This window comes from Ochotona princeps, chromosome 29, assembly GCF_030435755.1.
Source record: "Ochotona princeps isolate mOchPri1 chromosome 29, mOchPri1.hap1, whole genome shotgun sequence".
Lineage (NCBI taxonomy): Eukaryota > Metazoa > Chordata > Mammalia > Lagomorpha > Ochotonidae > Ochotona > Ochotona princeps.
The window spans coordinates 17937492-17951193 of NC_080860.1; the positions used below are offsets into that span (position 1 = coordinate 17937492).

Here is a 13702-nt window from a genome sequence, read left to right on the forward strand (position 1 = left end):
GCGTTCTGGTTTGCCCTGGTAACGCTGGATTTTTGGAGTTCAGGGTGAGGGTTCTGCCTAACAGTTAAGATGCCTGCCAGGACAATCAGAACTCCTGTGGCCTCACGTTAGCATCCTTGGCCCCGGTGAGCTCACCTCCAGGTTCTGACTCCAGTTTCCTGCTAACATTTACCTAGCAGTGATCACTCAAGTACTTAGGTTCCGACTACCCAGGAAGTGCCAGACGCTGGAAAAGATGCCTGGCTTTTGGTCACGGGCTGTGACCAACCTGGGCCTTTCTAAGCATTTGGGGGGAAAAACCAGTAGATGGGAGTCTGTCTCTCTCTGCCTATCAAGTGAGGATTTTTTTAACACATTACAGCACAAAACATGCTGTAAAATAACAGTAGATGTGTTGTGGGGTACCTAGTTCAGGGTCACTGGCTTGGAGGCGACTCTCCCCACCACCACCACCTAGCTGTTCCTTTCTGCCCACCTGTCACCTGGAATCTGCGAGGGGGCGGTATTGCATTGCTGTGTAGCCACTCCCCCACAGGCCCCCATAAAGGCCCATGATAAGGAGGGGCTCGCTCTCTTGGTCCCATGCTTGCTCTTGGCCTCCCCAGTGCCTGCTTGCTGATTGGCTTCCCATAGACGGACTCTGAGGACAGGTAGCCCCTGAGCACGGCCCCTGTGTGTCTGCATTCCTCACTCTATTCACTGCTCCGGAGGGACAGTGAAGATGGCAATGTTAAGATACTTTGTATTTCTGGGCCCAACGGCGGCATGGCCTAGCGGCTAAAGTCCTCGCCTTGAAAGCCCCGGGATCCCATATGGGCGCCGGTTCTAATCCCAGCAGCTCCACTTCCCATCCAGCTCCCTGCTTGTGGCCTGGGAAAGCAGTCGAGGACGGCCCAATGCATTGGGACCCTGCCCCCGTGTGGGAGACCTAGAAGAGGTTCCTGGTTCCCAGCTTCGGATTGGCGCACCGGCCAGTTGCGGCTCACTTGGGGAGTGACTCATCAGACGGAGGATCTTCCTCTCTGTCTCTCCTCCTCTGTGTATATCTGGCTGTAATAAAATGAATAAATCTTAAAAAAAAAAGATACTTTGTATTTCTAATGTGTATACTTTCAAGAGTTCCAGGAGAGGTGAGGCTTGGCAGTAATGGAATGTGGGCGGAGAAGCCAGGGAAAGGTGGATGTCTGCCGCTTTCTAAGTATGCCCAGGTTGTTGTTCACTGTGTGTCTCTTAGGATAACTTATATTGCTGGGACATAGACCTTCAGCTTAATGGATGGACTTCAGGGTAATGACCATTTGTTCCCCTCGGGGTTTTAAAAAAATAAAACTGCAGCACAAAGCATGCTGGTTAAAATACCAGTAGGTGGGGAGGGGGATCCCACATTTCAGGGGTGACCCAGCCCTGCCCAGCCCCCTGGCCGTGGAGAGGAAGTTACACAACTTTGGATGGGTTCTCTGCCTGCTTTGGGTTTTACTTTGGACTTCAACCCTCAAGGGCAATGGAAATTTAACTGTTGGAATGCAACTGCACAGCAGGACATAAGGAGAATAGACATTTTGTCCATGTTGACTTTTTTTTTAATGGGAGGGGGGTGTTGCCATCATTTGATGTATTTGGCTCCAATGTCTCAATGTCTTGGAGCAAAATTTGACTGAGATGGGATCTCATTTTGAGTGAGGAACGGAGGAGGGCAAAGAGTCTTGGTGTGGGGTCCGAGATGCCCTGGGAATTAGTCAACTTGAGCTTTTGCCTCATCTCAAAACCCAGGGTGGTGGTTGGTGAGGATGGAGATTTTGTCCACAGGCTCTACAAACTGAGGGGGTGCTGCTGGGAGGGGGGCTGGCAGCTGCCCTTGTGGGACCCTGAGAACAGTTCTGAGGCTGTCCTGGGACCCTTTCACTTCAACCCTCCTGCCCCCCACAAACTCCCCAACAAGTAGCAACAATGTGGCTGATCCATGTGGCTCCCCGTGGCTCTTGCCTTGTGAGCTGGACTTCCTCTCCCATGTCTGCACCTAGAGACTGAAGTAAACCCTCGGTTTGGCAGTCCCCCTCAGCATATGCCAGCTTGGCTAACTGTCCCCCTCGCTGGGGGTTGGGGTGGGAGTCTCCACTGCAGCCTCCGAGAGTGCAGGCTCCTCCATCTAGGGTAGGATTATGGTTCAGTAGTCAAGACCAGGGTCATCTCTTTGCATAGGCCCTGGTGAAGGTGGCAGAGGGCCTGGCAGTGGCAGCAGTTGCGGGGGGGTGGGGAGCTTTGAGTGAACCTTGCTCCTTCTCGGCCAAAGGTTCATAAGGAAGTATACATGACTGGCCCTTCCTGCTTTCCCAAGCAATTGCCTGAGACATCACCTCGTGTTATCCTCACAACAACCCTGGGAGGTAGGACAGGAAGCAGCCAGGGCTTTCAAGGGCAAACTGGGATCCAGAGATGGGTTAAGTAGGAAGTTTCCCCGCAAAGGCCACAAAGCAAGTGAAGGGCAAGCTGGGAGGGGGAACAGGGTGATGGCTCCCTCATTCTAGCAAACTAAGTGCTCCCCTCTCCCTCACAAGTCACAGGCTTTTTTTTGTCTTCCAATTCTTCTTCTTCCACCGCTTTTCTCTCTAATTCCACTTCCTCTGCTGTGTATGCCTCTGGCTTGTGGGCATTAGACACAGTTACCGTCTTCAATGGCTCCTCCCAACACCCCGACCAGATGGGGTGGGGTGAGAGTGGCGGATGGTAGAAGGGCAGGCGGGGAGCAAAGGGAATAAGACCCATCGACCCACCGCCTCCAAAATTTCCAAGGAGTGGCCAAAGGCCAAAGAATCCAAGCCAATGCCAGCTCCCATCAGTCACCTTTTGAAGCGCACCTGTAGTTCCAGGTTCAGTTATAACAAGCTCTGTGTGGAGTGAGAGAGCAGGTCTAGGGCCATCACAGGGTCTCTTTTCTCCCCACCCCCACCCCCCGTCCTTTTCCAATGTTTAAGATACAACTTCCAAATCAGATGGCAGGTGGACAGCGAACCTGCGTCTCTACAGAGAAGCCAAAAAGTGTTTAGGGCTATCCAAAGGCCCATGCTTACCACCCTCCAACTTTCAGCAGCTCACCTGGAGCCCTGTGGCCACAGATAACCAGGTCCAGAGCCAAGGTCAAAGTTGAAGCTTCAGGACCCCCATCTCGACAGAGGGATTCTAGCTTATCCCATTTGTGATTTGCAAGTTGCAAATTCCCCTGTTGCTTATGATGGAGTTGCTTAAGCGTTATTTTTTTGCGGGGGGATACTTGGGGCAGAGGAGATCAAATTGAGGGATCTTTTGTGTTTTAGGGAGATATCATAGTTGGACTTAACTGATCACCTTGATACTTCAATAGGGACATGCCTATTGCCAAAGGAAAAACAGACTTTTCTGTCTCCAGGAGCTACTACAAAATCACTACCATACAGAAAGGTTGATATGGCCAAAAGTGACATGAGGTATGCCCATGGCAAGGGGTGGCTTCCTCCTGGAGTTGTGTGTTTATTGTAGCGGGGCGCAGCTTTTCAAAATTTTTACTTTAATTTCTCCCATTTTTTTTCTGGTAAAAAAAGCAAACAGTAAAACTTGCTTAAGCAATATGGTGGCAATGGCCTAACTTTTGTCTTAGCCTTGTCCTTCCAGTTGTCTTGATGCCACCCTCCCCACACCCCACCCCAGTTACTGATGGGAACACACAGCGTCCTCATCGCATTTATTGATCCTTGGTGGTGCTGGTTCATTATCTATAAATGACACCTAAGGGAATTGAGGCCAAGGCCAGTGCAATGGCCGGCCATGCTTTATCCCCAGAAACTTGATGAAAATGCCTTTGATTCCCAGCCAGGGGCTGATCTATTACAGCAGCTTTCTCTCTTCCTGGAGGCCAGAAATGTTTTTTATTCACTTAAAAAAAAATGTCCCACCCACAATCTTCCTCCATATCTGACCCTCCCCACTCTAAACCAGAGGCCAACATGGGCATGCATCCCTTTCAACTATGTAAACAATATTAAAAATGTAAAGAATAAAGTTTTCATTCACAGGTTCTCCCCCCGCCGCTCCCTCTGCCAGAAGAGGAAAGAGCTGAAATGACTTGTCCACGATCACTCAGTGAGCGACAGACCCGGGGTGACTGAACCCCTAGTCCCTGGACGTGAGGAGGGCTAACAGCCAAGTCAAGCCCACGCAGCCCTCCAGGATGAACAGCAGGCTGGGGACAGCAGCAAAATCCTGTTGCAATTTTGCCTCTGGTAGCTCCGGAGGCTGGGCGGAGTTTACCCTGTGCAGACCCCATCCATCCACCCCTTGTTTTTTTTTTCCGTGTTTTCAGGGGAACACAAACCCCAAGTTGAGGGGGCTTGGGGGGACGCGGAGCAGCGACTGATTTCCTGATGACAAAGCAGCTTCAGACAACTGTGAGAGTCCAGTAATTCCACTTCAGGGATGCGGGATACCTGACCCCCCAGGGTCACAGTAAGTTCTTTAGGAAGGGTGAGACCATCGAAAAATCTTCCCTTGAGGCTTGAAACCTCTCTCCCCTCCCACCTCCACCCTCCTCCGCCCCCCCGAAAGGTGCTCCTGAGGTCAAAGATGAACAAAGCATGACCATCCAACAAGTTGGAAGGCAAGTCTTCCAACAGACAAACGCAGGTATGCTGGAGGGGGAGGGACGGACTCTCTGGATCCACTGGATTGTAATTTGATCTACCTGAAACCCTGAAATGGGATTGGGGGTGCCAACGCAGATTTAACATCAATGACCAGTTCTCTCCCTGCCCCGCACTCAGCCCGGGCTACCCCCACCTCCACCCCTAGTCCCTCAGCACGGGTTCTATCCCCCAAGATAACAGCTCTTTCAAGGTACAGCCTAAACCTTCGCGAGGCTGAGAGAAATAGATCCATAGCCCGTTTTACGCACCACAAGGAGCGAGGGGGGCTGGACGCCACACTTCCGGCCACCTTAAACCCCGCGGTGCTTGGGTTGCTTCCCGCTCCAAGGTGGGCTCCTAAGGTTGGCAGAGCTTTTGTTTATTTTCCTCCTATCTACTACCTACCCTCCTTTCCCCGCCCCATTTGCACATTAAGAAAAAATAATAATTTTCCTAACTATTGGATGTTCACTATGACCCAGTAGGGTTTGGGGGGAAATCACCTAGCCCTGGCCTCCCTTTCTTCCCACCCTTTATTGTTCACTCCTTTCTCCCACCCGACAAGGCTAGCGTTCCCTCCAGACGCCCGCCGAGGGCCCCGGGGTCTCCTTCTCCCCCTCATCGGGCACCTGCGGAGGCCAGTCTTTTCCCTTCCACCATAGTCAATAGGACCCCTCCCCGGCCCGGCCCTTCCCTTCCCGCCCAAGGCTCCCTGTTCTCAGGCACTTCTCCCCGTCCCTCCCCTCCCTCTAGCCCCAAGCGGGCCGCTCCGCCAGCATGGAACCGACCGCCTCCCTCTGCAGCCCCAGACTGAATGATCCCAGTCAGGCTTCTCAACCGTCTAATGCTGGACCGTTGGCGCGGCCGTTGCACGTAACGCCTGTTGCCATCGCAACCGGCCCTCGCGCTGCACCCAGCGTGCCCTGCGCGCCAGATGGAGCTGGGGGAAAGGGGAGGGACGGAGGCGGGGGCGGAGCCAGCAAGCCAGCGGTTCCTAGCACGCCCCGCCCTAGGGGCGGAGCTCCGAGGGGTGGGGGCGGGGCCAGGCCGAGGAGTTGGGCGATCGTCCCCCAGACAGCTTGTGTCCATTCGTTGAGCAAGGGGAAGATGGCCAGGAGCTTCTTTGGGGTCTCCCACGTGGGCGCAGGGTTCCAAAGCTTTGGGCCGTCCTCGACTGCTTTCCCAGGCCACAAGCAGGGAGCTGGATGGGAAGTGGGGCTGCCGGGATTAGAACCGGTGCTCATATGGGATCCTGGTGTGTTCAAGGTGAGGAATTTAACCGCTACGCCACCATGCTGGGCCCAAGAATATTTTCCTCTCTGTCTCTTCTGCTCTCTTTATATCTGACTTTACAATAAAAATAAAATAAATGTTAAAGATTTATTTAAAAGGTAGAGTGAGATCTTCTATCCACTGCTTCACTCAACAAATAGCTGTAAGGACCGGTGCTGGATCACCCCGGGAACTCCACCTGTGTCTCCCATGTGGGTGGCAGGGACCCACATACCTGAGCCACCACCTGCTGCCTCCCAGGGTGCTCATTAGCAGGGAGCTGGATGGAAAGTGGAGCAGCCTCACCCTTCTTAGGGGGCGGAAAGGTAGGTGCCCAGAAAGTCTTGAAAGTGGACATGGCTGCATTCTCATAAGTGCCAGTAGATGTCGCTGCGCACCCACAAATATGAACGTTACCAAGCTGTGGGCTTGGCTAGGCTGACTGACACCTGATACTCCTAGGTGCCCAGCCTGGGGCCTCCTGGCATGCTGTGGGATACGGGTGTCGGACTTCACCCTCGGGTGTCACCACTGCTGCCTTTGCTTTTCAAAGAGTTGTCAGTCCCACTTGGGGGTCAGGCAGTGACCCTGGCTTGCTTGGGCATGGAGGTGCCCGTATGCTCGGGACCCAACCCCAGAGCTGTTTAAGTGTATGAAGCAGCCAGACTGGCATTGTTTTTTTATTATCAATTATTATGATTATTCATATGTTTCCATTATATTTGAAAGGCAAGGAGACAGACAGACACACTGGTTGACTCTTCACTCAAGTGCCTACAGCAGTCGGGACTGGGTCAGGCCGAACTCAGGAGCCAGGAACTTCCATTCTGATTTCCCATGTGGGTAGCAGGGACCCCAAGTAGAGTCACCACTTACTGCCTCGCAAGATGTTCACCAGCAGGCAGCTGGGTTAGGAAGAGGAGCCGGTACTCAAACTCCAAGTTCTGGGCACACCAACATGCTGGCGCCCCACATGGCATCTTTGACCACTGCTGTGCCTGCCTGGCCGGGGCTGCTTTCTCTTCTTTTCTTTTTAAGATTTATTTATTTTTATTACAAAGTCAAATATACACAGAGGAGGAGAGACAGAGAGGAAGATCTTCCATCCGATGATTCACTCCCCAAGTCAGCGCAATGGGCCGGTGCGTGCCGATCCGAAGCCAGGAACCAGGAACCTCTTCCGGGTCTCCCACGCGGGTGCAGGGTCCCAAAGCTTTGGGCCGTCCTCGACTGCTTTCCCAGGCCATAAGCAGGGAGCTGGATGGGAAGTGGAGCATCCGGGACTAGAACAGGCGCCCATATGGGATCCTGGCGCGTTCAAGGCGAGGACTTTAGCCACTAGGCCACACCGCCGGGCCCTGGAGCTGCTTTCTGAGCTGCACCGGGAAGGACCTGAGATTTTCCAAGCAATAGGCAGTGGCTTGGGTCTGTCCCAGTCAAGGTCATGGTCAGGGTCACGTCCTGTCAGCTGGGTAGTAGGTGGGACTGGGGAGAGGGGAAAAGCTCAATGCAAGGGCTGCTGGGGGACGGGGCACTGAGCCAACGGCAGAGACATCTGTAGCTGCACAAATGGGAGTGACCGGGAGTGACCGCAGGCCGAGGACTTTGTTTCTTTCTCTCTCTCCCTCCCCAACCCCCTTCTTTCATTGCTCTAATTCACAGCCACAGCATTAGTTCCAGATCTGAGCTGCCAAGTCTGGATAGGGTAGAGGGGTGCCCACACAGATGAGGGCACACCTCGGGCCCAACTCCCCACCTATAGGCCTTGCTGGGCAACAGCCCTGGCTCCTGGCTTCCTATGCAGCCTGCCGTACTATGGAGATAGCACGGGTTGCCCAGCCAGGCTTGCAACACCAGGAGCTGGCAAGGAGGGTCAGGCCCAGGCTAGAGGTCAGCCTGTCCTTAAATGTGCCCCAAACATGTCCTTTCACAGTCTCAGGGGGTCTGACTGCCTTTGAACTCCAGCTCCCCACTTCCCATCTCTGAGACCTGTGCCCCAGATTCCTCCCATGGGAAATGAGGATAGACAGTCCCCAGATACCACAGCCTGGAAAATGAACATCCAAGTGGGGTGGAGAAAGGGGGCTGTCCTGAGCCCCTCCCCACACCCCAGGACACAGGGCAGAGAGAAGATGCTTCCCTCACTCCCCAAATGCTTGTTATACCCCCGGCTGGGCCAGGCTGAAGCCAGCTTGGAGCTCCATCCAGGTCTCCGGCCATCTTCCATTGTCTTTACAGGTGTATTAGCAGGGAACTGGATGGGAAGAGGAACAGCTAGGACTCTGCCCCATACTTGGACATAGAATGTTGGCACTGCAAACAGCTTCCTGACCCTAACTACCCTGTTCACCCTGGCATGAGGCCCCGTGGGACAACCCCCCACACTCACCAGGCGCTGGCACAACGGTTACAGGAGTGGCTCTGTGGCATGCGACACACTGCTCAGAGGGCATGGCCCTCTGGCCTCCCCATGGGTCAGCAGGTTCACTGTCTGGCCACCACAGTCACAGCCCCAGTCAGGAAGTTTCTGAGATGCCTGTCTGCCCCGTTGCTCCCCTGTGCTGTTTGTCCCCAGAGCTCCCTGCCCTTTTGTCTCTTTCCCTCCATTTTTTTCTGGCCACAGTTGAGGCTACACTTATCCTCTAGTTCCGTCTTCTAGAACCTTCCATAGTTAACGCTCATGGCCTCATTTGCCTTCCCCCTTCTTACCCCTTTGTCCTATCCCCACACCCCAATCCTGCAGGGAATTCCCAGCAGGGAGCCGGGAGGCAAAGGAGGAAAGTACAAGTGGGATTGGGGGGGACAGGGCTGCCCCATCAACCCTTCCACCAGCGAGGGTCCCCCTCCACTACCTCAGAATCCTGCTGTGGTGAGAATTCTGAGGCTTCCCAGCCTGGTGACAAACACCGAAGGGAGAATAGAAATTCCAGAATGTAAGGGGCACCCTAGGGTTCAGGTCCCGGAGGATACAGGGCCAGGGGCTGAGGGTGGTGGACACAGGCTGCGGCGCCCAGCAGGCCTCTCAGCATGGTGTTGGAGCTTTACCTGGACCTGCTGTCCCCGCCTTGTCGCGCTGTTTACATCTTTGCCAGGAAGAACGGCATCCCCTTCGACTTCCAGTTTGTGGACCTGCTCAAAGGTGAGCCGCCTTGGCCATTGGCCACTGTGGCTGCCTGGGTGGGTTCAGCCTGGCCCCGTGTGGGGAGCAGGACACACGGGGCGCCAGGGACCCCTGTGGGTTACCCCCCACAAAGGCAGCAGAGCCGGGGAAGGCTCTGGGCCTGGCTGCTAGGGTGGGTGCCTTGGACACACCCACTTGCCACTTGGGCTGGCCTGGGCTTGAGTGAACTTGAGTTCTTACTCTCCTCCCTGGTCTGGCTTCCTGCTCGGGCCGCCCCTAAGAGGCAGTGACCATGCTGCAGGTTTATTGGCAGGGCACCTTTGTGGCCTTTGTGGACATTTTTGGGGGGTGGGGATGAGGGTAGGGGGGAAATAGAGGGGACAATGAATCAATGGGCAAGAGAACTCTCTTTGTCTCTCTCCACTTGCCAAATGAATTAAATCTACTTTTTGAAGATTTATTTTTATGGGTAAGTCAGAGCTACAATAAGAAGGGACAGAAAGATCTTCCATCTGCTAGGTCACTCCCTAAGTGGCCATAATAGCCAGAGCTGAGTCAATCCGAAGCCAGGAGTCAAGGTCTCCCATGCGGGTGCAGGGTCCCAGGTCTTTGGCCGTCCTTGACTGCTTTCCCAGGTCACAAGCAGGGAGCTGGATGGGAAGTGGAGCAGCCAGGACATGAACCAGCGCCCCTATGGGATGCTGGTGCTTGCAGGCAGAGGATTAGCCGATTGAGCCCTTGTGCCAGCTCTGATTTTGTTGTTGTTGTTGTTGGTTTAAGAAAGCTGTACCTTATGTAATGACGGGTTACAAGGGAAAGAAGGGGCTCCTAGGGACCCCCCCCACCCCAGTTCTCAGTGTCTCCTTGTGGGAATAGGATGCTGCTCAGGCCACGTCCTCCATGTTCTAGAGCTCACACTGCTGGCGTCCCACGAGGGACTTTCAAAGCTCAGCTCACAGGGAAGTTGCTGCTAAAAAACAGGGCAGTAAACACAGAGGCTGCAACGAAGAATTGGGTGGGCGTTAAGCATCCCCAGCCCAGAAACGTTTCCTGCTGGAGATAGCTGGTGCTGTCCCCATGTGGCCTGCGGATGCAGTTCAGGAAGCTGTTCCCTTTGGACTTCCTGGCCCGTGCAGGGGCCCTGCTCCCTTTGCGGGAGGGGACAGAGTAGGGGTGACAGGAGCAGAGAGGGATAGGACCTGGGCCCCCTTAAGGCTTTGGAGGATTCATAGGTGGGTGCTGGCTGTGTGTGGGGGGAGGGGGTGGTCAGTGGGTCATCCTGGTCCATTGCATCATAGAGAGAGAGAGAGCAGTCAAGATGTACTGATTTGCCCCAGGACCTAGTGCAAGCCCTGTATTTCTCAGTTTCCTCTTCTTGCCAAAAAAAAAAAAAAAAAAAAAAACCACCAAAAAACCAAAAAAACCCGTGAAGGAGGCAATTCTGTCTTTGGTGGGCCCCTCCCCTGTGAGCACTCCCCCAAGCCGTTCTCTCTTCTGCCTGCGGTTGCACAGGCATCACACCTGCCCTATCCTCCCCTCCTCCGATCCCCGACTCAGGTCACCATCACAGCAAGGAATACATCAGCATCAACCCCCTGAGGAAGCTGCCCTGCCTCAGAGAAGGAAAATTCATCTTATCTGAAAGGTAACAGGCTCTGCTCAGAGACCCTGCTGGCACTTAGTCCCTCCCTCTCCTCCTGGGAGACTCGCTGGGTGCTGGCCTGCTGGCACCTGCAGGCATCTTAGAAATTCCCGCTTGCATTGTCTCTGATGCAGAATGAACATGAACTCCTAAGAGGTACCTGGGATCCTTGTCTCCACTGCCTGGCTGCAGCACCTGCGGCCTCAAGGGTTGGGGTGCTGTGGTCAGGATGTGGGGGTTACTCCTTCCACTGTGTATTCTTCTGCCCTCCATTAAACACAATCCCCCATGCTGGCCTCCTCCCTTCTTTCTCTGATTATTGGCACGTTAGTGCTCACCTGTGGTCCCAGGCCAGGCTGGGGTGACATGTCTCAGTGTTAGGAAGGCGAGAGCATTGCCCCCCCACCCCTGCCCTCTGCAGCGTGGCCATCCTCTTCTACCTGTGCCGCAAGTACAGCGCCCCATCACACTGGTACCCGCCTGACCTGCACACGCGTGCCCGTGTGGATGAGTTCATGGCCTGGCAGCACACGGCCATTCAGCAGCCCATGAGCAAGATACTTTGGGTCAAGGTAAGTTGGGCTGCAGCTGGGGCTCAGATGCAAAGGCCTGGGGAGTCAGGAAGCTGAGGACCTAGTCTCGGCTCTGGTGACCACTCAGGAACTCCTGCCCTGAGCCTCATGTCCCCCCCAGTTTCTACTCCGCCCCTGCCAGACAGGGCTGTTGTGAATGGGGTTGGAACCTCTGGGGAGAGAAGGAGTTTGGTTAAGGCAAGAAAGGCTGGTACTAAATGAGCCAGGACAGGATGCTGGGGGCTACGTTCTGAACCAGAAAAAAAAAAAAATAGCAGAATGGAAGGACTTGTAGAAACCAGCAGATACAAAGACAACAGATAACCAGTACGCATGTCCCTAACCCTAGTCCGACACCTGTGACAGACATCACCAGTCAATCACAGGCTGCAAATCCCTCTGAGTACATGGCATCAGGCAGCATCAACCGATCAGAGCGGTTCTGTAGCTGTCAGGTAGCCAAGGATGTGGAGGCCTGGCGAGGCGGATGGCCCTGGGGTGCAGCTGCCTCCTGCCTCCCTCTCCCCTCTTTGTGGCCAGCTGCTGATCCCGATGATCACAGGAGAGGAGGTTCCGGCCGAGAAGACGGAGGAGATGCTGGAAGAGGGCAGCAATAACCTGACACTGTTTGAGGAGAAGTTCCTGCAGAACAAGCTGTTCATCACGGGTGACCACATCTCGCTGGCCGACCTGGTGGCACTGGTGGAGATGATGCAGGTGCCGCCTGGGGGCCATGAGGGGGTGACCTGTTGGGCCATCCTTTGAGGACAAGTTGTGAGAGACAGAGAGCAAGAGAGACAAAGAGGAAGATCTTCCATCCACTGATTCACTCCCCAAGTGATCGCAACAGCTGGTGCTGCACTGATCCAGAGCCAGGAGCCAGGAGCTTCTTCTGGGTCTCCCATGTGGGTGCAGGGTCCCAAGGTTTTGGGCCATCCTTGACTGCTTTCCCAGGTCACAAGCAGGGAGCTGGATGGGAAGCGAGGCCGCTGGGATTAGAACCGGCAACCCATGAGATCCTGGTGCATTCAACGCGAGGACTTTAGCTGCTAGGCCACCGCATGGGGCCCAGATCTTTTTTTAAGAAAGAGTGTTTTTTTTTTTAATGGTAGAGATGATAGATAATAAATAGCTGATAGAAATGGAAGTGGTGGAAATGACCGGAGTGATGAAGGTAGAACATAACAGATAACAAATATATGATAGAACATATGATAGAAGGTGATGATGATGATAGATCAACAGATGTTACACAGATGTGATAGATGATAACCATGTATTTATTCATCTGTCCCTTGGCTTACTCCTCACGCCCACCACAGCCCAAGCTGGGCCAGGACAAAGCTGGGAGCTGGTAACTCAGCCCAGGTCTTCCAAACGTGTGTCAGGAACCCAAGTAACTGATCCATTCCATGCTGCCCGCCAGCAGGAAGTCAGACGTGGGCCCTCCAGTAGAGAGAAACGATCTTCCTGAGCACAAAGCCGAAAGCCAGCCCTGAGTGCCTGTTCACTACGGACTGCTGGGCTGGGCAGGCTGCCTGTGGAGTCTCCTTGTAGTTCTGGGGGACTGGAAGAAGCAAGTCTTAGATGGGAGGAGTGGGCCCCCTCTTCAGGGGACCATGGAGCAAGAACCCTGGGGGATTCCAGGTGCCCTGTGTCCAGCCCACATCTATTCCTTACCTGGCAGGGGACCTGAGGCAGGTGGGGAAGGCTTCGAGGCTTGCCTACAGGAGAAGTTGCAGGAGGGGCTGGACCCCAGGCTCATCACACCTTTTCTCTGCGTGCACCCACAGCCCATGGGAGCCAGCCACAACGTCTTCCTCAGCAGCTCCAAGTTGGCCGAGTGGCGCATGCGCGTGGAGCTAAGCATCGGCTCAGGCCTCTTCTGGGAGGCGCATGACAGGCTGGTGAAGCTGGGCGAGTGGGATTGCTCCAGCTTGGCTCCCTCCGTCAAGGAGAAGATCTGCGAGTTTCTACGGAAGTACAAGTGACCCTTATGGGCAGCTCCCCACCCCAATCCACGCATCCAGGCGAGCTGCGCCCTCCCAGTCTCTGTTTTATTGAGGGGCAGGGTGCAGTTGGAGAGGAGATGCTCAAAACACAATAGTGTCTTTGCTTAATAAAAAATGGAAACTACCAAGCTGGCTGGTGGCTGAGACTGGGATGGTGGTGAAAGACAGGGTCGGGGGTGGGCCTTGGCAGGTCCCCCAAGGAAGTGACAAATGAGAAGCAAGCTGGCTTTTCAGCAAAGCTGTGGGTTGGGAGCCAATGTGTGGCATCCAAGGACCTGGTTCTGCTTTCTAAGAATGGTGGTGGCAGTGATGATGTTTAAGTCACAGGGTCCCTGTCACCCACAGAGGAAACTTGGATGTTGAATTCCTAGTTTTGTTTTTTTTTAAGATTTATTTATTCTTATTGGAAAGTCAGATATACAGAGAGGAGG

The 13702-nt window shown here is 54.2% G+C and overlaps 1 protein-coding gene across 1 annotated transcript; it reads left to right on the top strand.

Moving 5' to 3' along the window:
* Positions 1–8838: 8838 nt before the first annotated feature.
* Positions 8839–13390, top strand: LOC101531527 (glutathione S-transferase theta-4). The gene is made up of 5 exons (XM_004592024.3): positions 8839–9063; positions 10603–10690; positions 11109–11259; positions 11800–11976; positions 13053–13390. The coding sequence occupies exons 1-5, from the start codon at positions 8952–8954 to the stop codon at positions 13248–13250; spliced, it is 726 nt and encodes a 241-aa protein (XP_004592081.1). The 5' UTR covers positions 8839–8951; the 3' UTR covers positions 13251–13390.
* Positions 13391–13702: the final 312 nt, after the last annotated feature.

Coding starts and splice junctions, on each gene's coding strand:
- LOC101531527 (XM_004592024.3), top strand. CDS start 8,952: ATGGTGTTGGAGCTTTACCTGGACCTGCTGTCCCCGCCTTGTCGCGCT. Junction 10,691..11,108: donor AAATTCATCTTATCTGAAAG/GTAACAGGCTCT, acceptor TGCCCTCTGCAG/CGTGGCCATCCTCTTCTACC. Junction 11,260..11,799: donor GCAAGATACTTTGGGTCAAG/GTAAGTTGGGCT, acceptor CTTTGTGGCCAG/CTGCTGATCCCGATGATCAC.